Source organism: Nannospalax galili, unplaced genomic scaffold, assembly GCF_000622305.1.
Source record: "Nannospalax galili isolate Female #2095 unplaced genomic scaffold, S.galili_v1.0 scaffold931, whole genome shotgun sequence".
Lineage (NCBI taxonomy): Eukaryota > Metazoa > Chordata > Mammalia > Rodentia > Spalacidae > Nannospalax > Nannospalax galili.
This window is the reverse complement of record NW_008330062.1, coordinates 42583-64020: the sequence shown is the minus strand read 5'-3', so window position 1 is coordinate 64020 and position 21438 is coordinate 42583. Positions and strand designations below refer to the sequence as shown.

The 21438-nt window shown below is 44.7% G+C and overlaps 1 protein-coding gene across 9 annotated transcripts in view; it reads left to right on the top strand.

Annotated features, from left to right (window-relative positions):
- The window catches only part of Dpy19l3 (dpy-19 like C-mannosyltransferase 3), a 94380-nt gene that overhangs the window by 67312 nt on the left and 5630 nt on the right, over nt 1-21438 (top strand). For 7 of the 9 annotated variants that reach the window (XM_029567916.1, XM_029567920.1, XM_029567921.1 and 4 more), the window contains 6 exons: nt 1898-2020; nt 2761-2872; nt 4101-4157; nt 6486-6568; nt 17991-18198; nt 20971-21129. In XM_029567916.1, coding sequence (XP_029423776.1) covers nt 1898-2020; nt 2761-2872; nt 4101-4157; nt 6486-6568; nt 17991-18198; nt 20971-21129 — 742 coding nt within the window. Of the gene's footprint in view, nt 1-1897; nt 2021-2760; nt 2873-4100; nt 4158-6485; nt 6569-8708; nt 9301-17990; nt 18199-20970; nt 21130-21438 lie in introns of those variants that run through there. The other 2 variants (XM_008842045.3, XM_029567938.1) reach the window with 2 other exon arrangements.

The window sequence follows — 21438 nt, the reverse complement described above, 5'->3', positions numbered from 1 at the left end:
GTCACTGGCTCTCCTGGAATTGAAGTTATAGGTGGTTGTTAGTGACCATGTAGGTGCTGAGAACTGAACCTGGATTCTCTGCATAAACAGCCAGAGCTCTTAATCACTAAGCCATCTTTCCAGTCCCCAAATCATTCTTTTTTTAAAAAGAATAAAACAACACTAAACCATGAAAATGCTTGATTAACTATAAACTAGCTGAAGATGAAACTCTGTGGAGACTGAGGGAAGTTATTCTGGATGGTGTCATTTAATATTTACTGCAGGCACACAGGTCTGCAGAGAAGCATGTCCAGAGCAGGATGTCCAGTTGGCTTGCAGTATCTGCCATGCTTGGGGTGACTGTGTGGGCCCTCTCTGGAAGTTGATTGACTTTATGATTGTAGATAGGGGTGTTAGAGCACCCTCTTCTGCCCACTGGGGGTTTTAGGACTTTATTGGGAGAAATGCACTATGTGATGGAAGAACACCGGTGTCTTAATGTGTGAGTGAGTGGAGCGTGGTTTTTCCAGTAGCGGACACTCCAGCTTCTCCATCTTTTTAGTAGAGGGAAGAAGATGCCCCTCCCCACATACCATGCTCCTGCATGCCCTGGAAAGAAACTGACAATAAGAGCAAATGTTCTCCATGCCAGAAGCAACCTCTTAGTATCTAGACAGAAAGAAGCCAGTGTTTGGGTTTTGATGTTTAACGTGTGGGTCAAAGTGTGTACCGACAGGGAGAACTGCCTTAGGGTGTCATTTTAGGATTTCTGTGAAGCCATGGTGGTCCGGAGGCTTTGAAAGAAATAACAGTTGTCCTTTTACATGTTGGATTTGTATGACATAGATCCTTTATGAAAGTACTATTCTTGTCTTAAGCTAGCAGCCCTTTCTGTTTTCCCCTTGACAACAAATTGTACATCTGACTTCACTTGTAGCCTTACTCTCTATGAAGTGGAAGCCAGCTAGTGTGCGCTTCCAGTGGGATGTGTAGAGAGCAGGTTGTACGTCCATGCAGTGTCCTCGCCAAAGCCACAGCTCAAGCTGAGCTCTAGCTCGAACTCCAAGGTGACAGGAAACACGGGAACAGAGGCACATATTCCATAGCACCATAAGGAAAGAACTGACCAAATCCAGAGGTAGGAGGAGTTAGGGCCCAGATGTGAAATTGTCCTCAACAAATGAATGATCTTTGCTGGAAGTGGGGAGACACCTTTATAGACAGAAGAGAGATTGAGAAACACAGTGCCTATGCTTTGGATTCATATTAAAGAAAAACAAACTATCTAAAAAAAATGTTTACTGGACCTGGGGGTGCACACCTATAATCCTAGCACCCAGGAGGCTGTGGCAGAAGGATTGCCATTTGTAGGCCAGCCTGAGCTACATGAGACCCTGCCCCAAACCAAAAAAAGAACACAGATGATACTGAGAATTAGTGTTCATTTTACTGGTTGTGTAACTACTGTTCATAATGATTGTGCCAATGGAGCACCCTTTTACTGGGTTTACTAATAAAAATTAATCTGTTAGACACAAATAATGAGGTATTGGTAGGTTAAATGACCATTAGTTTATAAACTGAATTCCAAGCTTATGGATACATTTTTACTTTTGCTCATTAGTAAAAATCTGTAAAATACTGATAGAAACTCAGTAAAACATCTCGAAAGGTCTCATCCCGTTTCAGGAATTGCCAAAGGATTTGTTTTTTGCTATTCTCTGTTAAAGATCAAATTCTTTTACATTTTTACTTAAATTAAAATCTTCCATGAAATTTTAGTTATTTAATTGGAAATGCATTCATATTATGACCCTTTTGACCAAGGCTAACTCACTTCATTGAAGAGGAAATAACAAGATTTAGCTCAGTTTATGTCATGCATCCAGCTTTAATTTTATGTGTTTGTTTTCAGTGATTCTACAAGTTCACAGCCCGTGGGTAAAATGAGAATGTGCACAGTTGACTTGAAACCAGAAACTGCTTACAACTTAATCCACACCATCCTGTTTGGTTTCCTGGCTTTGAGTACAATGAGGTATTTCTGTCCTGTCTGATTTCTTTGATTTGATTTGACTACTCTTTCTTTGGTGTTACCTAGCAGTATGATTTGAAAACTGTCAATCATTTTCCTTAATTATTATATTCTCTGAAGACTGTCCTTGTGTCTTCTCTCCCTCTGTGAAAAATGTTCTAGTTTGATTGCTTGTTGCTGTGATAAAACATCGTGACCAAAAGCAACTTTCGGCGAAAGGGTTTATTTTATCTTCCAGCTCCATATCATAGTCATCACTGAGGCAAGCCAAGGCAGGAATTCAAGCAAGGCAGGAACCTGGAGCAGGAGCTGAAGCACAGGCCATGGAGGCATGCTGCTTACTGACTTGTTCCTCTGGCCGGTGCTCAACCTGCTTTCTTATACAATACAGAACAACCTGCCCAGAGATGGCACCGCCCACAGTGGGCTGTGCCCTCCTACATCAGTTAGCAAATCAAAGAAAATGCCTCACAGACATGGCCACAGGCCAGTTAGATGGAAGAAATTCCTCAGTTGAGGTTCCCTCCTTCCCAGGTGTTTCTAATCTCAAAATACTAGTTCTTTTTTCTTGGTTGCGAACATTCTCCAGTGTTTTACTTACATGGTAACTCCCACAAACCATGAAATTGATAATTAACCCTTTGGTGATGGGGTCTGCATAGGTTAATGAGATGTACTGTCACAGTGTGTGAGGTAACCTCGCACACCCTGCACCACTGACTTCCCCATCTTTGCTGTTTCAGAATGAAATACCTGTGGACCTCACACATGTGTGTGTTTGCATCCTTCGGCTTATGCAGCCCTGAGATCTGGGAGTCACTCCTGAAGCTGGTTCATCTTTATAACCCAAAGAGGGTCAGTGCCGCCACGTGTAGTGTCTCTAACATACTAGTTTTCCTTATTTGAAGTGCTTCGGTACTTGCCCCTGTGTTAGATAAAATGGACACAAAATCTGAAGCTTGAAATCACTGATAGGCTGAGCTTTGATAATGAATTGTTTTTAAGTTTAATTTTTTTTTGAGGGGGGGTCTTTTTTGAGACATGGGCTGATCTCACAGAGGACCTGGGCTTGGTTCCCAGCATCCACATGGAGGCTAACAACTGCCATAACTCCAGTTCCAAGGGATTTGACGCCCTCTTCTGGCCTCTGTGGGCATTGCACAACATAGTACACTTAGATACATGCAGGCAAAACACTCAGACACAAAATAAATTTAAGTGTGGCGCACGCCTTTAATCCCAGCCCTCGGGAGGCAGAGGCAGGCGGATCTCTGTGAGTTCAAGGCCAAGCCTGGTCCACATAGTGAGTTCCAGGACAGCTGGGGCTACAGGAAGACCTTGTCTCAAAAAGATAAAAAAAAAAAATAAGAAAAAATAAACTTAAAAGAATTTAGTGGAGCATAAGTCTCTAGTACATGAGATAGCTGAACTAACAAGACTTTGAGTCAGTGGTGAGCTGTCTGTTGCTTCTACCATGTCTCCACCAATGAACCTAAGAGCACAGAACACTCCAATTCATAGGCTGTTAGCACTATTATACTGTTGATTATTTAGTTTTAGGAAAATGCCTTGTAATAATAATAGTTCTAATTCTGAACAATGAAACTCCTGGTGAATTTTAGTTTCCCTTTTTGTGCTCTTTATTGCATTTTTACATTCTGTATGGTGAACATTTTAACATGTGGAAACATAAGTGCGTAAAAAAATGCAATTAACTACCAGCCTCCAGTGAACAGTCCCAATCCCACAGTCACAGAGATGGCTTTGGTTAAACTAAGTATGTCACAAAACAAAACCAAAAGTCATAAATCTAAGAAAGGGGCAGGTAAGGAAAAGGGGTCGATGGGGTGGGAGATGAGGGACTGTGGCAACAGAGAAACTAGAACACATTCTACACACATGAAACTGTCCAAGAACTAACTTGGTTAATAACAATATGAAAAGATAATTTTAAAAAATATAAGCCGGGCTTAATCCTGTTCTGTTGTGGTCTTTTGTGGTCTTAGAAAGCCATGCACTTACAAAGCAAAACTAAGGCAAAAGTGCTCAAATACTCATAATCTAAATAGTTTGTCTTTCGCAGACCTGTGTGGTGCGCTACTCGGTGCCGATATTAATACTGCTGTATCTATGCTATAAGGTAAGACTGGTCCCCCTTCTTGTTAGTCACATTAGCAGGACACTTGATTCTACTCAAAGTATTTCGCTTACAGTGTGGCAAAAAGAGGGGTTTGTGACACCGGTAAAGGCCTCCTCACGTCTTGTTGAGTTGGCAGTTAGAGGAAAACCAGTGTGTTTCCCGGACAGTTTCTAACAGGTAAAAGCGCTATAGCAGAACTTTGACTTTGATTGTTGCTCTTTAGCTGAAGCGAATTCTGAAAATGTTTTCAGATTTATTTTGAAAAGTAGAAAATTTTCTCCTGTTGCCTGGTTTGTGTAGAGGAAGACGTTTTAAAATATAACCAGCTTTAATCTCTGTTTTGCTAGATGTTTGTCTTCTTAAGAGAATTGGACACATGTAATGAGCTCGGTGTAAGGTTAGGCTTTGGCGGCAGGATGTGCTGGCACATACACAGTAGTAATTTCAAGCACTGTAGAGGCTGAGCTGGAAGGATCAAGAGTTCAAAGCCAGCCTGAGCTTGCAAAGGGACACTCATGTCTCAGAAAAAAAGACAACTTAAAATAAGATTAACCTTTCTTCCTCAAACTGAAGACACTGTGAATTAGGAAGTAATGGCAATTTTCATATTCCCTTTGACTTTCTTATGAAGCGCTCCCACTTAGAGACACTGGTTATTGATCAGATGTGCCACTTGGTGAGTTTTTGTTACATCTTTGAGATTTAAAGGCCTTAAATTATCACCTGGGCAAATAGCACTGGATTTAATCCAGTTGAACCCTTACCCTCTCTTAAACCAAAAACAAAACATTTAAGTTGGAGCACTGGTCTTGAGACTACTGTGTAGAAGATCCTAGACCCTGATTTGGCCGGAGGTCCAGAGAATCAGCTTAGCAGCTCGGCCTTTGGACTTGCTTCTATTTCCATATAAGATTTTGTAGCTCCAAAGTCTTAGGTTTGAAAGAGTGTCTTTGATAGTCACTGTCCAGTCAGAGCAGTTACCATTATAGGCAGCGGTCCAGTACAATTCTAGGAAATTTATTGCTTTTATGTAAATAAATGAATCTTTATAAAAGTATCTAGAAAGAAACAAGCAATAAGGGAAATGTTTAGAGAAGAATTTGTGACTTTACCTTTACACCTGGGCTGTGAGGCTAAAACCCCATGATCCCAGATGGACACATCATTGTTTCGCCGTCACCCCAAGAGCTGTGTGAACAAGACAGTCCTGTCTACTGCGTGTGTGTGTGTGTGCATGCGTGTGCATGTGTGCATATTTGGAAGGTATTGTGTAGTGTATGCATGATTGTGTGTGTGCCTATGTGGGTACGTGTGTGTGTGTGTATTATATGCATGGTGTGTATGTGCCTATGGGGATATGTAGGTATGTGTATGTGTGGTATATGTGTATGTATGTGTGGTGTATGCACACAGTTTAATGGGGTGATGGTATTTAGTCTACCATCATCTGCTACAATTAAGATTTAGTTGACTGATGTTCCATTAGATAAGGGGTAGATCAGACTGTTGGTTTTGCGTTGTGTCTGCATAACTCTAAGTATCTTAGGTTGACCAGTGGTATAAGTAACAATCAGATACATTGACTTTCCTGGAGAGTCCAACTTCCAACCATGCTTTCCTGTTGCATCAGCATTTATACCAATATGCATGGAACCATTTGACCCCAATTCTAGTATAATCATGACAGGTGGTAAGAAGGGTGCTAGTCCTGGGGTAGATTTGGAGGCTCTCTGCCACTTGAGGCCCTGACTGAGCCAGTCTCCTTTGAGCCACAGTTTCCAGACTGAAAACTAAATCTGGTGATGTTTCCAGGATATCATCCATCTTGTGGGCTATCATATGGCAAGATGAGACTCTATTGAAATGCTTTTGCAGCTTTGAACAGGTATTGTCTGCTGTGGATATGTCCGTTCTTAAGGGCAGATCACATGATGTTAGTCAATCTCATGTCTCTGATAAGCTCTGGTGATTGGTATTCCTGTCATCTCAAAATAACCTTCTACTAGATCTTAGTACCATGTGCAGTTGCGTTTTTATTAGAGCAACATAACAGCCCATCGTTAAAAGCTGACAGCACCTCTGGCCCTAATTAACTTCAGCCAGGATGATTCCGGAAACCTCTTGGTGGGCCTCAGCTGGTGCCAAGGTGAACTGTTCTGGGTCCCAGCTGCGTTGGCTCCAGGATAGTGTGCAGTCTCTCTCTCTCTCTCTCTCTCTCTCTCTCTCTCTCTCTCTCTCACACACACACACACACACGTGCGCGTGCACATTTAATCTTAGTGACAGTCACAGAACTAGATTTTGTTTTTGTCTTGATTTTTGTTTCAGTCCTGGCCGGGAATGATGGATGAGCTCTCTGAGTTGAAAGAATTTTACGACCCAGATACAGTGGAGCTGATGAACTGGATTAAGTAAGATGGATTTTTTTTTTAACTTTAACACTTTGAGTGTCTTTGTAGACCTCGGTTGTTTGGGGGAGGTTGGTTTGTTTTCTAAATCTAATTGTGAAGAAACATCCATCTTTATAAACCTCTCTTTAAAGCCTATATTTGAAATAGTTCTTCCACTTAAATATTCTGCTTGGCTGTGGTAGCACATGCCTATAATTACGATTTAATGGATGGGAGCTAGAGAGATGGCTCAGCAGTTAGGAGTACTGACTGCTCTTCCAGAGTACTAGGGTTTGGTTCACATGATGGCTAACAGCCATTTGTAACTCCAGTTCCAGAAGATCTGACGCCTTCTTGTGACCTCTGTGTGCACTGCATGACATGGATGCACTTACATCCACGCAGGCAAAACACTCATAAAATAAAAATAAATTTTAAAAAAGGTTTACTTAATGAAATTAGACTGATGTTCCATTAGATAAAGGGTAGATCAGACTGTTGCTTTTGTATCTGCATAACCTTAAGCAATGTAGGTTGACCAGTTGTGTAAATGACAGAGTCAGATATATCAGATTTTCATGGAGAGTCCGACTTCCATTCTTTTCCATTGCACCAGTGTTTATATTAACTTCTGGGCTCTGCAGGCATTGCATGTACATGGTGCACTTAACATATATGTAGGCAAAATGCTCATACACATTAAATAGGCATATGGGAGTGGAAAGGATTTACCCATTTGTATTGTTTTCTCAGTAGATCTCTGTTGGGTACCCTAGCATGGATAAGAGGCGTTACCTTGGTTAGTTCTTTACTATCTTTAGTTATCCCTTTGGAGTCATTCCGCATTCTGGGGATTTTACATGGAGTCTCTTTGTATCTTTTTATCCTTGATAAACTCAGGCTGCCTGACCCAGTACCTGGCTAAGGAGGCAGAGAGTCCCTCTTGTCCCTGCTGTACCTGTTTGTTCCCCCAGTCAGGCAGGCCCTGGGTCTGCCTCCTGGCTGTAGCCATATCCACCATCTCTACATTGATGGGGAGGCGGGGGGCCTGGCAGGAAAAACTGTCTCCGCCCCTAGGATAGCCTTTCTCAGGTGAGAAATGCACCTTGTTTAATCTTCGGGGTTCCTTAACCTCCCCTGGACAGGTTTTATCCCTTGTATGTCTTTTGTGTCTTTTGTGAACTGTTCCTTAGGTTTTAAAGCCTTCCTGAAACTCCTTAGTACAGAATTTGGTTTTTGTTGTCAATGTTTTCTTTAGGAACTTGGGCTCAACATAAATCTTGCCACATTTGTTTTCGAGTAACCCAAATGGACTTCTTTTTCTGCCTTGTCTTTTCTATGTCTTTTGTAGATTGTTCTACGTGTCTTACACGCTGGAGTCACTTAGTTCTGCCAAAGCCTCTCTTACTTTACAAAGATCCTGTCCCATTAAGGGACTTAGTAAAACCATTAAAGCTCCATACCATTCTTGAGGTCCCTGTTGAATTAAGCTTTTTTTCATATCTCTGGTGACCCCAGTCCTATCTGACCCAGCAAACTGGGCATCATATATTACTTTCCTTATACCTGGTTCTCTCAGTAATGCCTGTTCCTCTTCTATGGTCCTCCAGCCCCTGCTAATCATGGGAATCTCCACTGGTGATGACCTTGCACAAGCCATTCCATTAGGGACTGCTCCCTCCTGTACTGGTCTAGGTTAAACAGCCTATGTCTCAAGGACATATGGGTGGTTATATAACTCAGCTGTGATGCTTTTGGAGTCATAAGCAGGAGGATCATGAATTTGAGACCAGACGTGAATGAATGAATAGTAAGACCCTGTCTCAAAAGGAAAAAAGGAAAAGAAGTTTTCTCCCAACTATGTGCCCTGAAGAAAGGAAAATTGCCATTTGGAAGGAAACTAGATCATGAAATAAACTTCCAACAGTGATAGAAATGGAAATAAGATTTTACTTATTCTTGGGGCTACAGCAGGATGGCTCAGTGGTTAAGGGTGGGTACTGCTCTTCTCAAGGACTCGAGTTCAATTCTCAGCTCACAGCCAGCGCTAGGGGACCCGATGCTCTTTTGGTCTCTACAGGCACTGTACTCAGCTGCACGGACACACAACATGCATATACATAATTAAAACTAAGATCTTAAAAATACCTGTTTTTCGTAGCTGTGTTGGAAGTCAGTTTCTGTGTCTTGCTGACTTTTCTATCTTTGCTGTTTTCACCTGAATCCCGTTCACGTTCGCTGTTGATGCTGATGCATTTGAAGGTATTCTTTGCTTGTTCTCAAACGATTGCACAGACTGCAGCCAATTAGGGTCGGGAAGCTCGCTTCAGGTTTCCCCACAGCTCCCCACACTGTCCACGTTCTGGCTTAGAGAAAATTTAAAATACAGAGCTGGAACTTGTGAATGCCCTAGCATTGTGTGAGCTCTTAGTTTCTGCACGTTGTTGCTGCGCCTCATCCCTCAGCCTTACAGTAAGCTTTGTTCACAAAACCTGAATCACGGTGGCAAAAACTAACTTCTCTACATGGAGCAACATGCCTGTGCTCCATAGAGCTGCACTTCCCACTCTAGAAGTGGCAGTGTGTGTGATGCACAGGTGAGGCCACAAGGCACACCCGAACGCATCTGCACTCTGCAGCCGCATTGGTACCTGCCATGACTGGTGCTTATTAACCAGTACTGAACACGGTGCTGCTGTGACCTAAGAGATGCTAAATGCTTGATAGCTTAGGTCTCCTGAGTGCAGGACATGGATTTTATAGAGATTTATGTCTAAAATATGTGTGTGTGTGTGTGTGTGCGTGGTTTTGGTCCTAGTGTCAGACTGGGTTTGACTAGATGTGGTGAGTCTTTATTAACTTTAAATCATGGCAGATAATTGTGGAGTAAATAATTCTTTCAGTGTTTATTATATATAGGAAAGGATGGTTATTTGTATAAAGGAAAGCTAATTACTTTTGCATGGACTAACCAGTTGGAGGTTTACAGCACATGCATCTGAAGGTAAGGCTGGTCCTCTGTTTCCAGGGTCCCCCTTTGAAGGCAGTGTTGTGGGATGATTCTTTCTGGGAGCATCCTGTAGATGCCATACCACCTCTTCTCCCTGGGCATCATTAACATCTCCTGTGCTCCCCGCCTTTCCAGAGTTAATCATAGAACCAAGATAACTGTAGTGGAACCCAGGGATATCTCTGGCTGTCTCAGACTTAATGTCATTATCCATAATGCCTTTATTTTCAAGCTTTTCCTCAGAATATTATGTAAAGTAACATTTGTGGATCTGCGAAGTTGGATGAGATGCTGTTCACGGTCTAAAGAAGACAGCGTTGGTCTGTTGTCCCCTGTTGGGGGTGGTCCTTGCTTCTTAGAGTCCCCTTCACCGGCAGGGCCTCTCCTCATCAGTGCCTTTGCTACATACTGCTTTGACTTGATGGCTTGGGGATTTTGGGTGGTGTTTGGGGTTGTTTTTCTTTAATTCCCAGTAAGTGGAAGATTCATATTGTTCTATAAAAATTTGGCTCCATTGTGGTCTAATCTTGCCTGTTTTCTCCTAAAGTCCTTCAAATCTGAATTACCGTTTTTGTAAAAATAGCTGCTTGGCATGTTTGTAAATTAAGCTTAAGTGAGGATGAGTGTGTGCCAAAGTAGGGTCTATTTAGACACAAAATATGTTTGTTTAAATCAACATTCAAATCAGCTGTGGTTCGTGAGCTTTGATTTTAACTGCGCAGGAATACATTTAATATTCTTTTCTCCTTTTTTAGTACTAGTGATTGGACCTGGGGCTTCTTGAGACCCTCTACCACTGAGTCCCGTTCCCAGCCCTCTTTCTACTTTTTATTCTGAGATAGGGCTTCACAGAGTTGCCCAGGCTGGCCTTGAATTCACATTGTAGACCAAGCAGGCCTTGGACTTTGAGCTTCATGTCTCACCCTGTGGAGTCGCTGAACTTCGGCCTTTGCCGCCCACCCTTTAACAGTCTGTGAACCTTTTCTGATTCCTCTGTCTTTGAAACCGAAAACGTGACCTCCAGCTTTGACTTCTCTGTGGGAGTTAGTCACAGGATGTATGTGAGCTGACCTGGAGAAGAAGCTGCAGCCAGGGCCCCAGCCCTGTCGCTGAGGGAGAACGGCTTTGTTCTCCAAGTGAGCACCCTCAGATGCCGCGTTCTCAGTGAAGTCCTGTGGCGTCTGCTGGCTGGGGAAGACACACCTGTACAGGGTGGCTGTCCCAGGAAGGACGTGCAGAAGTTCCCGGGGACGCATCAGGAGGCCCTCTCTGCTGGCACAAGAAGATTCTCCTGCAGTGTGGAGAGGTTTACCTGTCACCCAGGCTCTACTCCATGGGAGTCATATACCTGCATGGGCCTCACTGCCGAGCGCCGAAGCCATACAGCTGCCATTGGAGGCCTGGGCTTCCCTCGTATTCTGAGGCCTTCCCCTCTGTGGGAGTTAGTGACTGTTCCAACTTTAAAAAAAATTTATTATTTTTATGTGTATGAGTGAGTGTACTGCCGTGGTGGTTTGTTTGAGGGTTGTTCGTTTGTTTGTGATGTGAAGTGCTAGGGATCAAACCCATAGCCTCCTGCGTGCTTAGTAAGTGCTCTGCCACTGAGCTGTATCCAGTCCCATTATGATGTTTTGATGTAGACTTAGTGCTGCCTTGTGCTTTCCTTCGTGTTTTTCTGTCCTCGTGTGTGCTCATTCTCCCATGAGTTTCAGTACCAACCTGACTGTCTCAAAAGGGGCGGAGAATGCTTTTTGGTATTTTTTTTTAAATGCATATGAATGTATTACCTGCATGTGTGTAAGTGGACTTGTGTCATGCAGTGCCCACAGAGATCAGAAGAGGGCACTGAATCCACTGAAACTGGAGTGATGGACAGTTGTGAGCTGCCATGTGGGTGCTGGGAATCCAACCTCCACAAGAGCAGCTAGTGCTCTTAACCACTGAGCCATCTTTCCAACCTGTTCCAACTTTTAAAATTCATTTTATTTTTATTTTACATGTAAGAGTGTTTTGCCTGCAAAAATTAAGTGCATTGTGTGTGCAACGCCAGGAGAGTCCAGAAGAGGGCATTGGATTCCCTGGAACTGGAGTTACAGATGATTGTTAGCCTCCATGTGGATACTGGAAACTGACCCAGGTCCTCTGCAAGAGTAGCCAGTGCTCTTAACCACTGAGCCGTCTCTCCAGCCCCTGTCCTGTCTTTTAAAGAAGCCCCATTTTCTGGGGGTTAAAGAGATACCCTCAAGGATTGTAAGGACCCTGTTTTATGGTAATACTTATGAAAGGGGCCACACCAAAGGGATTCTGTGGAAACATTAAAAGTGTCATGTTAGTTTTTCACCTCTGAAGTTAGTACAGTTAACTGCTGTGCACACATAGGACACTGGGTTACACGTGAGCACTGGTGGCCATCCATTACAGCTGCTGCATCAGAGTCAGTAGGCCTGCCTTTGGGCTCTGCCACCTTCAGTCTGTTCTCCACATTCTTCTCACTCAGCTTTACAGTTACAGAAGCTTACCAGGTGTGGCATAAAGGTTTTAAGAGTCCTTTATGCTCCTACCTTTAGTTTCCTAGAAGAATGGACATTTAAGTTTATAAGCCTAGAGGACACAGGCTTGTAATTCCATCTACTTAGAAGACAGGATCAAAAGTTCAGGGCTCCCTGGTCTACAAACTGAGTCCATGGGCAGCCTGGGCAATGTCATGAGACCTTCTCAAAAAGTAGAGTGCTGGGGTGGATGAGTGGTAGAACACTTGCCTGGCATGCCTGAAGCCCTGGGTTCAGTCTCCAGTACCAAAGAAACAATACAGTAATCATGCAGTATAACATAACACCTCACAACCAGGGGCAAATCAATCAATCTCTCTCTCTCTCTCTCTCTCTCTCTCTCTCTCTCTCATACACACACACACACACACACACACACACACACACTCTCTCTCTCACACTGGAACTTGCTATGTAGACTAGGCTGCATCCAGTGCTCTTAACCTCTGATCCATCTTTCAGGCCTTAACTTTTATTTTTCTGAGACAACATCTCATGCAGGCCGGGTGAGTCTCCAACTCACTATGTAGCCAAGGACAACCTTGAACTCCTGATCTTCCTGCCTCTACCTCCAAGTGCTAGGATTACAGGCATGGACCATTTGTTTCTCCCTTCCCCCATTCCCTCCCTCCCTCCTCCCTCCCTCCCTCTCTTCCATACAGTCTTGCTCTGTAGCCCCAGCCTCGTACCTCAACACCCAGCAGATTTTAATTAATGATATTTCCTGCAAGGATGTTTTATGGAAGTCAGGCCCCAGGATGTTTATGGCCCCAGCCACCTCCCAGTGCCCTGTGAGAGCTAGGAAGTTGTGGCCACCCCACAACCCCCAACCCCCACCTCTGAGCTCTGTGCAGTTACCTGGCTGCCTGCTACCTACCATGTGCCCAGGTGCTGTGCACCTCACTTTACAGCAGATGTAAACGTGAACGTTGAGATGTGCCCTCCTTGCTGATAATGTTTCCTAGATACAGAGATGATAATCCCGGGTCCTCTTGCCTTCTGATGCCTCTTTCAGCAAAAGCCAAGGAGGCTTTCAGAGGCTTTAGCTGTGGTGAGAAAGCACGTTGAGGGAGTGAGGCAGCCGGCCGGACCCCACCACATGCCTCTGTTCCCAAGTGCCTCGTTGTTCTTCCCAAACATTTTCTTAAGTAGTTAAGACAGATCTGTAGATCTGAGTGTTTTGCGGATGACATTTTTAACTACTTGGCTTTGGGAGATTTTCACTAGAAATAGTCTCTTTGCAGTAATGAAGCCTGCATATGTACTGTGGTCTCAAGGGAGCTGAAAAACATGGAAAACCATGAATAAATATTACATTTAACCAAAGTAGAAGGATTCACTGTATGTTTTCAAGACAGTGCAGTCTAAGTTCCGGTTTGAAATGCCTTTGAACCTCTTTTAAATGTAATGAATCGTTTTTGGTATTTGCATAGCTCTGCAAACTTTGAAGTGAAGGTGAGCCGAGTGTGCAGACGGTCTCATCGCAGTGCCCAGTGTACCTGTCAGTGCAACAGTAACTAACTTCAAGCTTAGAGCTTCGAGACTGAATGAGAGAAAGTCTTTCAAATGCCATCAGGTCTTCCCGAAATGCCAGTTTAAATGATATGATGTGAATCTGTTTGACCTGTGGGTCCTTGTCTCTATCTAGTAACATTTCTTACAGAGCAAATTGTCTGCAGTTTGGGCGGCCTGCTACAGAGCTTGACAGAGAGCTATAAACACAAATCATCCCTTTATTTTGTACATCATTGATTTGTAAAAATTGCTTTGTTTTTCTGTCATGGAGAAGTGTCATCCAGTGGTTGAGTGTGTCTGCGGTCTCTAATAAAAGGCCATATGATATCAGGTATGACATCCTTGAAGGAAAACTGCTTCACCTCAGGTCTGCCAGGGTGCAGGATTTAAGTTAAGGACAGGGGGCTGGAGAGATTGCTCAGCGATTAGGAGCACTGGCTGCTCTTACAGAGGACCTGGGTTCAATTCCCAGCACCCACATGGTGACTGACAACCATCCATAACTCCAGTTCCAGGGAACTGGATGTCCTCTTCTGACCTCGAGCATTGCATGACATGGGTGCACCTACCTACATGCAGGCATTAGATTCATACACGTAAAATAAAAATAATAAAAATAAAAAGAGTTAAGGACAAAAGATCCCTTTTCTCTTTGCCACACCACAGAAAATGAAGTACAGTAAATGTGATCTTGAAAAATATTAAGGGGTCTAAAGAGATAGCTCAGTGGTTAGAGTACTGGTTGCTCTTGCAGAGAACCTGGATTCTGTTCCCAGCACCCACATGGCAGCTAATAACTGCCCATATCTCCAGTTCCAGCGGATCTGACGCCCTCCTCTGGCCTCCACAGGCATTATATACATGGGTACACTTTACATACATGTAGGCAGAACACGCATACACGTAAAATAAAAAAATTTTTAAATGTGATTTTTTTTTTATTCCACCTAATTATTGTTTTGCTGTTTCTTTATTGGTAGACATAGATTCTTCTAAAGTAGCAGTGGAGTAGCCTACATTATCTAGGCTCAGCAGTGGGTTTAGTGTTGGTCAGGGTTCAGGCCACATGTTTCCAAGTTCTTGACATATTACTCAAGAATGAAATAAAAGCACACATAGATAGCAAAATATCAAGGAAATTTGATTCAAAGGAAAGTAGAAGGCTTGAGAGCTGGCTCAGTGGTTAAGAGCACTGGCTGCTCTTACAGACGACCTGGGTTCAGTTCCGATCACCCTGTGCTGGATAGCTTTCCTTGTCAACTTGACACATGACACACTGTAGAGGGAGCCTCATCTGGGGAATTGCCTCCATTGGACTGGCCTCTTGCCATGTCTGTGGGGTATTTTGAATTTTGAGTGATGTGGGAGGGCCCAGCAGATTGTGGGTGGTGCCACCCCTGGTTGGGTTGTTTTGTATTGTATAAGAAAGCAGGCTGAGCACAGGCCAGGGGAGCCAGCCAGTAAGCAGCATTCCTCCTTGGCCTGTGCTCCAGCTCCTGCTTCCAGGTTCCTACCCTGAGTTCCTACCTTGGGCTCCCTGATGAACTGTGACCTGGGAGATGTAAGCCAAATAAACCCTTTTCTCCTGAAGTTGGTATTGGCCAGAGTGTTTTGTCACAGCAATTGAAGGCAAACTAGAACACACCCTCATAGTGACTAACAACCAGCTGTAACTTCAGTTCCAAGGGATCCAATACCCTGTACTGGCCTCTGTGGGCATTGCATGCACATGCTGTACTTACATATGTGCAGACAAAAACACTCATACACATAAAATAAATATTTAAAAATAAAGAATAACCTTTAGGTTGGCACATACTTTCAATCCTACTACTTAGGATGCTGAGGCAGGAGTGTCCCAAATTCAAGGCTAGCCTAGGCTACATAGTAAAACCCTCTCTCAAAATAACAAAAAAGAACTTTATAACTCACCCACAAATAGTTGGGACTTTTACCATTTAACCCTTGTGAACTCTGACCCGTTGAGGTGTAATGATTGAAGCAGGCTGATCCCTGGGTCCTTACTGAGGAGATAACAGGTGGTCGGCTGTCTCCCCCATCACTATAAAATGCACAGTGTGAACAACTCTGGGCAACTTCTTGGTGCTGATCACGTGTTCAGAACTCTGATGTTAAGTCAGGCTTGTGATTTGAATGAATGCTGGGAGTTCAGGTGCTGAATTTGTCTTCATGTGGGAAGCCCAGCTTGGCACTGCCAGCCAGGCCTGCCTGCACAATAGTGTTGGCTGTAACTCATGCTCTGCCAGGCATGAAAACTAGGTTCCTCGCCTGCGAGATCTTAATCTGTGCGGTGCAGAGGATGGTCACCCTTTAGCATTCAAGTGTGACGCTATTGTGTGATTTATTGCAGTGGAATAACATGCAACATAGAGCAGCTGCAAGGTTTGGGCAGAGGCTCTGCCATTCATTCGCACGTGTCTGTATTTGCCCTCTTTAGCAGCCATGGTGAACTATAGATCAGGGTAGCAGCAGATGCAAGGCCCAGGGTGTGTGTGTTAAGCGTGAATTGAATTGAATTGAATTGAAATAAATGCTCTCCTCAAGTCCCGGCACCAAGAAGCTCTGTGTCTTTGCACGTCTTCATGTGAACCCTCCTCTTGGCTCTGACCATGTGGGTCAAGTATCAAAGCCTCCCTGGAAATTGGGGGATTGGGGGACAGAGCAAACATCTGTCTGTTCTGTGCTCCTAATCTGCTTGTTCAGAATGCTCTCAGCCGGCCAAGCCAGCCAAGCTCATGCTTAACTTCTGTGTTGAAAACAGTGTTCTAGACTCCAGTGAGGGCAAAGGAAGGTGCAGATGATATGTCACCTTGCACACATTGTAACGCCATCCACTTTGTTCCCTCAGGAAGCTTATCGGAACACAGGAGTGAATGAATGTCATCGTTAGGAAGAAATCTCGAATTTTCTAAAAGTACATTTTTTTGTGTCTTCCCTTGAAGCATAGCATGTCTTGCCCACAGACACCCGCAGGCCTTTGTTGGTGTTGAGCCATGGTCTTGGTGTTGAGTTGGAATAAATAGAGCATTCTGGAGGGAGGCACGAGTGTGAAGAGATGGCTCAGAGCAGCCTTGGCCAGAATGGGTTTTAGTAAGGCCTTGCTTTCTGTACCGGGAGCAGCCTGCCCAGCTTTTAAACTTTCAGATAGACTCCTTCAAGTTTCCTCCATCATTTTAGCATAACTTAGCAAAGTCTGTTTCTTGCCACACAGAAACATGTCTTGTAAAGTTTCTAGTGGGCCGGGGGAAGTCTTGGAGGAACCACCCTGTAAGATGTGTGTTCTCTACAGTAAAGTAACAGTTCCTGGGTCTCCCCAGAATGGAAGGAAATTAAGTCAGCTACTGGGATTCTTTTTTTGTTGAGGCATAATAGTGCACCTGTAATCCTGGCATCCAAGAGGCTGAGGCAGGAGGATTGTGATTTTGAGGCCAGCCTGGGCTATGTAGCAAGACTTCCTTTGTCTTTCTCTCTCTTTGTTTCTCTGTCTAGCCAGCCAGTCATCCAGACATTCATTCATCCATCCCTCCATCCCTTCTCTCCAGGAGTGAGGGAAGTGTGATGTGGGAGTCTTTCCTTGGTCCTCCATCACTGCCCCTCACAGCCCATAGGGAGGTGGAGATGGAGCTTGGTAGCCTTTGGAAAGAGAGATCGTGGGGATACTCTTGGGGTGCCCTGCGTTCCTTAAGCTTTGTATATATATATGTTTTTCACTATTAGGACTAAAGAGAAATAACGTTTCCATGTCAGAAACAACACCCATCCCAGGCCTTTGCCATTTCAGAAGTTTCTTTCCAGCTTTCATTTTTCTTAGTTGCAGAGCTTTTTTCTTTACAGCCATTTGTCATAATACTGGATTTTGTTGTTTCGCTGTTTTAGAGTACAGCCCCTTGGAGGTGACTCATTGTGTTTTTCTTTAGTCATCCTTAGCAGCCCTTTAGTACCAAAAGCAGCAGCAACCTTTAGGTTCGTTTAGACTCTGCCTTTCTGGAGAGTAGAAAAAGAAGGTTATACAGAAATGGTGGCCTGGGAGCTAGCTACCTGCCTCTGAAGGCAATTTATCATAAAAGTAAACCTTTCGAATCAGAAAGCTGGCCACTCCCCACCCTTTGCTGTAGTGAACAGTCCCAACAGATAGGACTCAGTGCAGTATCACACACCTTATAACCCTGGCACGTGGGAAACTGAGACAGGAGGATCTCCAGTTCCAGGCCAGCCTGGGCTACATATCGTGAGATGGTGTCTCAAAGGAAAAGAATAAAGAAGAGTTTATTACATAAAATGTATTGGCTGTAAATCAAAACCCAAGTGGCCTGTTTCTCCCTGGCTTCACACCTCCCTCCTTTCGTAGCAGCATGATTGCCAGGGCCTGGTGCAGTCTTGGGAATCTCAGCAGTGGGGTTAATCGGACTCTGCAATCTTGTAGCACTAACACTCCAAGAAAGGCTGTGTTTGCTGGAAGCATGCAGCTGCTGGCCGGAGTCAAGCTGTGCACGGGAAGGACCCTAACCAACCACCCACACTACGAAGACAGCAGCCTGCGAGAGCGGACCCAAGCGGTGAGGCCCTCTCTCTGCCTGTGCTCGCTTCTCGGGACCCCACTGAGGGCAGGTGGCCCCACAGGGGGCAGGTCTATGAGAGGGAGCCACATGATACATACTCCTAGCCTGTGGCTTAGGAGGGAGCCACATCTTAGGTGGGGCTGGCATCTCCTGACTCCGGACTGGGACTGCCTCCACCGAATGTTCCCCTTAAGTAGCGAGAGCGCTGAGGAGAGAGTTTGGCCAAAAGCCCTTTGTGCTTTTGAGATAGGAAGGGATGGAAAAGAAGTAGATACATACTGGTCACATTTTAGAAACCATCTCATGGTCCATTTCTAATTTGTGAGGGTTTTGTTATTGCTGTTTTGTTTATAAGTAGTACACCCATGTAGTTCAGAATTCAGAACATATAGAAGTGAAGGGCCTGGGAAGTCATCCTGCATACTTGCTCCCCACTCCCGTCTGGGGAGGCAGATAGCATTGCTAAGTTCTCACATATCCGTCCCCTTGTATTAGGCTTTTGTAAATGTAAACATGTATATATGCACATTCATAATCTCTTTTTAATGACTTTTTTAAAATTGTGTGTGTGTGTGTGTGTGTGTGTCCTTGTGTGGCAATTTGCCCATGAGTGCAAGGGCCTATGGAGGCCAGAGGTGGGCATCAGATCCCCTGGGCTGCAGTTACAGGCAGTTATGTGGTGCTGGGAACCAAATTTGGGTCCTCTGAAAGATCAGCAAGTGTTCTTTACCACTGAGCCATCACTCCAGTCCCATATGTCCTTGAGATTTTTTTTCTTCCAAAAGCACTAGCGCAGTTCACCTCATGTTTTCCTGACCCTGGATTTGGAGCTCATTCAGAGCTGTGTATGGGCAGGGCCTCACGTTCGAGGCAAGCACTCTAGCACTGAGTCATCCCCAGCGCTTTCCTTGCTATTTTTAAAGCTTCACAACACTTTGTGTGGGTGTGGTGCATTGTATTTAATTATTTAGGCTGCCTCCCAGCCTTTGAAAACATGCATAGAGAGGTCCGAATAGTAAACGTGTCTGCCTTTATACACACAGTGTCTACTGGCGCATCCAAATTCGCAGATGGGGAATTGCCATTTGGATGGCTAGGTTTTATAGTTTGTATGCAGTCAACAATGCAGGAAGGCCTGGAACCCCAGTCCTCATCAGCAAGGATTCTGAATATTCCATGCTGCTCACTCGTTTTTGAAATAGTCTGAGTGTAGCCCAGGCTGACCTTGAAGTTGTGATCCTCCTGCCTCAGCCTTCTGAGTGCTGAGATTACAGGCCTGCACCACCATGTCTGGTTCATACCAGCCACTTAATATTTTTAGTCGAAGAGCAGAAAACATCTTGTTTTGAGGTGAGATTTTACTAGTCAAAAAGCAATTTAAAAAAATAAATAAATGCCTGCTTTTTTTTTTTGGCTTTTTGGCTTTTTGGAGACAGGGTCTCCCTGTGGCCTAGAGCTCACTATGTAGACCAAGCTGACCTTGAACTCAGAGATCCACCCACCTCTGCCTCCCAAGTGCTGCTATTGAAGGCCATCATGCTCAGCCAGATGCCCAGGATTTTTTTGTTTGTTTTTTTGTTTCTTTGTATTTGAGACAGGGTCTCCCTGTAGCCCCAGCTGGCCTGGAACTCACTTTGTAGACCAAGATGACCTTGAACTCACAGAGTTCCACCTGCCTCTGCCTCCGTCTCTCGAGTGCTGGGATTACAGGCGTGCGCCACCACACCCGGCTCTGATGCCCAGTCTTTTAAGGGAAATTCTCTTGAGTTTGGATTCCTGCTAAGATGGGAATTTTTCAGCTGGCCCCAGTGTTACAGATATAGCTCCAAGTTTGGTAGGACAGAAGGTTCCATCAGAAGGTGGCCAGCCGCACTCAGGCTATGGAAAGGCATTTATGTGCCGCCACCCCCTCACACACCCACACCAGAGAGACCAAGTGTGATGTCCTAAAAACTCAGGGCCTATGTGGACTCTATTGTTCCTCCTTAGTCAGGACTTGGAGTGCTCAGAATGCCTCAGCTGAGCCTAGTGATGGACCCTAGGGGCAGTAAAATCAGGTTATCTTACCATTTGGCCTGTGCCCGTGAATACCTCACGTTAGACCATGTCAGTCAGGAATCAGGATAGAAATGAAGGTAACAAAGGTGACAAGACCTCTCCTCATAGCCCTGTGCTGTGCCCCACAGCACCTTCTCCGAGAACAGAGGACTGGCAGTTGGTGTGTGCTGTGTTTTTGCTCAGGGTGGATGATAGTGGACTCCAAGGGGTCAGGGTGCCTCTGGGAATCTGCTGCTTCATACTGCAGGTTCCCTGGGCTCCAGGGGAGGAGCTGAGGTGAACTTGAGTCCTTTCTCCCCTGCCACTGCCAGAAGCTGCCCCTCCCCCCCCCAGCACACACAGAGGCTGTGCCACACCTTGCTACCTTGCTAGTCTAACTGGCTCAGTTACATTTTAATCATTCTTAAATTGTAATATGATTAATATATTCGTAACAGTACATTCTGAATCCAAGTCTTTGTGGTATCTGAAGCCAGATGTGGTGTTCAGCATGATTCTCTCCCGCTTCCTATTCAGTAATTACAGTATCCCGTTAGAAATTCTGCTCCCCTACTCCAGACTGTGGCTGACAGGACAGTGGTAGCCTGGGCGGGGAATTTGAGTGTCAGGTCATACTTAGTATCACCCCGTGGAACATTCTCTCACATCTTCCATGAACTCCCAGGCAGTTGAGAGGCATGAATGCCCATTTCATTTTTGTCTCATGTGAAGGTCTATCAGATATATGCAAAGAGGTCCCCGGAGGAAGTGCACGCACTGCTGAGGTCCTTCGGCACTGACTTTGTGATCTTGGAAGACAGCATCTGCTATGAACGCCGACACCGCAGGGGCTGCCGGCTGCGTGATCTGCTGGACGTTGCCAATGGACACGTGAGTGTGTAGCACTTACACAGGGTGGAAATCACCTGGATTCCCAAGTGATGTGAATCTCTGTACCATGCGTCATGTGTATGAATGACATCAAGAGCCAGGAGTCTATTTGCCTCCCCGCTCTGTCATGTTAGTGAGAGCTGGGGCTGGGCCAGGAGCCAAGGAAGCTTCAGATCCCCAATTTGACCTCACACAGAGCCCCTCTTCTTTGGGCTGATTCATATGATACAGCTTTGCATAAAATTTCTTTTTATGGGGCTGGAGAGGTGGCTCAGTAGTTAAGAACACTGGCTGTTCTTGCAGAAGACC